Source organism: Haliotis asinina, chromosome 5 (assembly GCF_037392515.1).
Source record: "Haliotis asinina isolate JCU_RB_2024 chromosome 5, JCU_Hal_asi_v2, whole genome shotgun sequence".
Taxonomy (NCBI): Eukaryota; Metazoa; Mollusca; class Gastropoda; order Lepetellida; family Haliotidae; genus Haliotis; species Haliotis asinina.
Window position 1 is genome coordinate 41,800,901 of NC_090284.1, and position 5,816 is coordinate 41,806,716.

The following is a 5,816-nucleotide window of genomic DNA, read 5'->3' on the forward strand; positions in this document are numbered from 1 at the left end:
AGTATGATACAATAACAAGAAAGAAAGCAACTGACATGTTTTCTCTTTCATCTCATCAATTGTGCCTCCTCCACAACCCAAAACCCGATGTTGACACCTGAGCTCTGCTAGTGACAGCAGTCAGGGTGAGTCGTATAGATATCGACAGGTGAACAGAGGGCTCCGGCCGCGGAGGGGAAATAGGGACAATACCGTAACAAGATAGCAGTGGATGGGGAAACGGTCTTGAGACGTCCACATTCATCCCTGACAACAAACACCAGTGAATGTGGCTTCGTCTTTTGACTTTCTTTTCACAACGGTGTGCCGTTACGCAGAGATAACAGCTTGTTCATGCAAAGAAAAACGTCGTATTTTCTATAACCGACGCACCTGGCATGTATTTTTGTCGGTGGCTGTATTTACAAGAGGCATATTTGTGACTAGGAGTCAGACACGCCCTGTATTTTATCACTTACGGAAAGATTCATGATATGGTATTTAAGACATACTTACGCATAATGTCCTCGGTGTTTCCAGAGAGACAAGGGCTGTATTACAAGCATAGATTATCGGAGACCCAACCTGTATCAGACACCATGGCGTGTGGGGGAAATTATGTGTGTATTTAAGATCCGATGTGTATCAGGGCGTGTTCATGTTCGTGTGAGACTCAACGTGTATCACAAACTTGTATGTGAGACTGGGTGTGTAGCAGAACTTTAGCGTGTACGTGAGACCGGGTGTAAATTGAGATCTGTAGCTCATGTTAGACTCTGTGTACACCTGCGATTCGACATGCAACATAAACTTGACGTGTATGTGAGACCGGATGTGTAGCAGAAATTTAGCGTGTATATGATTGTGTATGATCCATTGAATATGTGAGACTCTTCGTGCATATGAGATCCAGTGTACATGTGAGACACGGTGTGGATGTGACATCCATTGTGTGTGTGATAGTCTTCGTGTATGTGAGATCCATTGTGTATGTGAGACTCGGCGTGCATGTCAGATCCAGCGTGCATGTGACATTCGGCGTGCATGTGAGATCCATTATGAATGTGAGACTCTTCGTGTATGTGAGATCCAACGAGCATAGGAGAACCGACACGTATCAGAGACCGGGCTTGTATGTGAGACCGGATGTCCCCCAGGACTTCACCCCACTCCTCCTTGTTCATTTGATTTCTTACCCAGCGCCTATATGGGGTAATACGGTATGGCGGACTAGATTCTTTGCGACAGGTGTACTGAGGTTGCTAGTACCTGGAACTGGTGCTCAACCTAGTCGGTCTTTGTAATGTTTACAGCCCGCATGTTTGATAAACCCATTTTGAATGATTTAATATTAGTCAACTGCCGTAGTAGTTTAGCAATGAATTAGCATATCTAACTGATTTAGCCCTGTCTTTATTTGACAAAATGAGTTCAAACAAATATCATGTATTTAAAACTTTCATGGTATGGGTGTCATGCTTTTAAACACTGCAAGATCAATATATCATATAACAAGATGGAATACAGCAAGGTTCGATTGTAACACGGAATGACTTCATTGTTCGTGTGCATAGGGGTTATAACAAGGTGATTTAGAATCTGGTGCATTTCATAATAAACAAGGCAGAGTGCAGCTGTAACCACCATATTTACATTTTATTCTATTTTATTTTTTTCCGTAAAAATAATTCCGTATTTGTTATGTAAGGTTGTGTTTTTAGGCTCACCAGGTTCCTATGTCTGATTATGTTTCTATGATCATCAGTGTCATATCAGTGCTCCTGGGGTTCATCCGAGCGGAGGGGCGGTGGGGTAGCCGATTGGTTAAGAGTTTGCTCGTCACGCCTTTGACCTGGGTTCGATTCCCAGTATGGGTACAATGCGTGAAACCCATTTCTTGTGTCCCCACGGCGATAAGTGCTAAAAGCGGTGTAAAACTTTACTCACGTACTCAGTTGATAATCTGACCAGCATCAGTAAGAAGCGTTACCCATTTACACAAGCGGAATATTTTGGCACTGAGGTTGCTTCAGTTACCCGTGAAAATACAGAGCAATACCACACCTATACCTGGCATTTTCGCTACCATATGTTTCCTAATGAGTCTCTCATGGATTGGGTGAGTGAGTGAGTGGATGAGCGAGTGAGTGGATCAGTGAATGAGTAAGTGAGGTTCTATGCCGCTCTTAGCAATATGACGTACACAAGAAATGGACACACAGTAACTGTGGACTCAAACCCGGGTCTTCTTTCAGCATGACGATCGGTGTGATTGTCATATAGATCGATGTACAGTCATCCCTTTATCCCTGACGCTTCTGTTCCCAATTAATGCCTGATTTAAAGGGCGATGAGTAGCCTAGTAGTTCAAACGTTTAGACGTCACGCCTCAGATTCCGGGTTTGATCCCCCATGTGGATGATCTTTGTGAAGTTTCTCGTCGCAATACGACTGGAACAGTTCCAAAATCCTTTTTCTCAATACTAGTCTCCGTGGTTGCTGCCACCCTTCTCCTCCTCCTCATTATTTCTATTTTTTAATCATTATTACCGAAATATATTTATTAAACAACAGACTACAAGCGGCATTTCAGGCATTAAGTGGTCTCAACCTAAAACTAAACCCACAAGTCTACAATTATAATATGCATCATGAACACCCTTTGTTTGGGGCGTATATTGTACTCCCGAGCTACACAAACGGTATTTATGACATAAACAAGTCGATCCGATATCTTCAGAAATCTGCAGATCGTAAGATTAGGTATTAACGAACCAGTAACCAAGTAACGAACCAGTAACTTCAAAAGCGCTTTGCTTGGAGACAGACTCAGCCTTTATTTGAATGTTTCATAAATATATCCCTGTTGTCACATTGACGTTTGAGGGGCGGTGAAGTAGCCTAGTGGTTAAGCGTTCGCTCATCACGCCGAAGATCCGAGTTCGATACCCCACGTGGGTGCAGTGTGTGCGACATTGTGTGGATTATTGTTAAAAGTGACGTAAAACCATACTATTTGTCTTTACGTAGCTGCTGTCATGTCAGTTACATCCATACAATTCCGCCAGGGTGTTAAACAATAGATATGTTCACGTCAATAAATAAATGTTTCACGTCCTTTCACACTATGCTATTACTGAAGATGATCTCAAACACAGTATCAAATACCACACACTTTGAAGCCAGGCTTTCAAAAACACATATCGATCCTGGCAGGAAGTGTCAATTCGTGATCAATTTGTCTCTTTGTCACTTGTCAATAAGTCACTGTTTCACATCAGCTGGGCATTGATTTTCACACGCGTCCACAGTGACACATTGGTTTCTTTGCGTTGATATCAACGACACTGCATTAATGCATCAATTAAACCAGCTGCATCATACTAATCTTGAAATACCAGAAACGCTTCTTATCAATGTCTTTCATTGCTTCAGTCGTGACGACTCAGTGTTAAAGGGCGCGGGGTTCAGGTTAACGTGCAATGCCAACAGCTCTGATTCAATTCAATTACAACACAATTCCTTTGTCGTATAATTAAAATTTAATAATGTATATTAATTAGGAACTGACTGCGGATTTTATAACGCGAGGTCAGTGTCGCAGTCGGACTCTAGACAAGGAACTCTCTACAACGTTTGGTTTGAATGGAAATAACATGGGTTATGGAACATCGTAACGTTTAATAAAACGTTCCCTTCAACGCGCTCTAGGTAAAGCCACATCATTCTTTTTGGGGAAGACCGTCAGCTAATTTATACTGGAGTTTTCATTAATAATCCCACAGACACAAAGATCGAAGTTAATGCAAAGAGTTGAGAAAATGTCTGATAGCTTATGTCGCTTTATCTAGATGTCGATAAGAACACGTAACACATTAAACTATAACTTAGTTAATCCGCATGTAGAAACGTTTTTGGAACCATGCGTTTAGTTTTATCTAACTGGTTGTAATGAGAAATTTGCGGTTGAATTGCCTTTTTCTACAACACATGTATAATGTCTAAAAGGAACAAAACAGTCAGGACATAAACCACACAAAAATATGGTTTTCATGTAATTTCTGATTTTTGCTTAAAAATGACGGATAAACCATTTCATACTATTCATATCTGATTTGGACTACACTCTCTAAAATTCATGTTAGGTGAGACTGATACGATACGTTAGGTACCATGCTGTTATATGAGAATAGTGGAAGGGAGACGACTCAACAATGTTCTAGAAAACATCACTTCATTTGGTTTATTAAGCACCAATAGCACACCATATTGCATCGCACCATGAGGCAATACGCCTCGTATATATAAAACTCTTTAAACGAATAAAAGTATATAACTTAATATACATGGTAATTAAGTAGTACAAAATAAATACAAAGGTCCATTTCAAATGTGACAATACAAATTAAAAAAAAAAAACAATATGTATACCTTCGTACAAAGTCTTGATCGCCAAAAGATCAATCCAAATAGATATATCCTGATATACTTAGGCACAGCTGTTAATGTCCTGGTAACGTCACACGGCCATCAGACACAATGTCAGTGTGTCGACGGAGAGCTATGAGAGTTCATGATGACAAGTCACTGGCGTGAAAATAATTCATAAATGTCAGTTTCACATTTTGATGTCAATTTCACACATTTCGAGTGTCATTTCAGGTTTAAGTGGCACATATTTCACATTGTCACAAACGCATTGTCGCTGTAGTCCTGGTAAAAGTCGTAAGTGTAAACATCGGAGGTTTGATGTTTATGCGGACTAGAAGGAATCACAGACAGCACGTGGGACGCCCACCCCCCGGGATCTGACCCGAGGGGATCAGACATCCGATGGAGGGGGTCTGGATGGTGGTGGAGGGGGTGGGGCGATAATGCTGGGCGCCTGTGGGACGGGGAGAGGGGTTCACACTTCACCTGGGCTATTCTTCTACACTCCGATGTCAACTGCTGCATCATGTTACTGGTCACGTGACCCGCCCCTGCCCCAATAGACTTACCCCCCGGAGTCTCTACCATCTTCAAAGTCTCCGTTAAAGCCCATATATAGTTATGAGCAAGCCGTAGAGTCTCAATTTTAGTCAGTTTGGCATCGTCCGGAAACGTGGGGAGTGTTTTTCTCAGTGAGTCCAACGCTGAGTTCAAATTATGCATCCGCGATCGTTCACGATCGTTAGCTTTGACCCGCCGGTTTTTCTTCAGTTTCATCACCAACCCAGGGCTTCTGTTCCGCGCTCTGGATTTACTATACCTCTTCTTTTTCTTAGGCACATCCCCGTCATCCGTTTTACACTCGGGGGACGTGTCATCCATGGGCTCACAGGCCGTCATGCTGTCGTCAGAAGTTTCTGTTAAAAATCCGCCAATAAAAGTAATAGGTGAATCGTTACTGTCATCCGAACCCAGTGTATCTGTGGGGGGATCTAAAGTCCGGTCACCAGCAGTACCCTTGGCACTCTCCCCTATGCTACTAGTGTCACTCATTACTAATTGTAGAATCGTCACACACGAACCTTACGAGATCATTTCCCCTAGTCGGGTTTCCATCCTTATTTATAGTGGCACCCTTTACGCTGCAACCTTCGTTCATTCAGTCGTTAACACAATGGGGCGTCTCCGTGTCAGAGAGCTTCCCATCCCACCAACCACGGCCAAGTCCGTATGCGCACAAAACGACTGCGCATGGCTCTCGTTTCTTGGATTAATGGTCTCTTGATTAGCAAGATTCATACTTGCCTGTGCTCCGGTCCGCAGAGCTGTCACTGGAAACTAGAAATACATTCTTGTATAAATTAACATTTTATATTACTCTCCGGCCCTATGACAAACGATGGTGG

At 42.4% G+C, this 5,816-nt stretch overlaps 1 protein-coding gene across 1 annotated transcript; it reads right to left on the minus strand.

Annotated features, from left to right (window-relative positions):
• Positions 1 to 4,217: 4,217 nt before the first annotated feature.
• Positions 4,218 to 5,463, minus strand: LOC137284493 (neurogenin-3-like). Its single transcript, XM_067816317.1, has one exon. The coding sequence runs from the start codon at positions 5,461 to 5,463 to the stop codon at positions 4,660 to 4,662; it is 804 nt and encodes a 267-aa protein (XP_067672418.1). The 3' UTR covers positions 4,218 to 4,659.
• Positions 5,464 to 5,816: the final 353 nt, after the last annotated feature.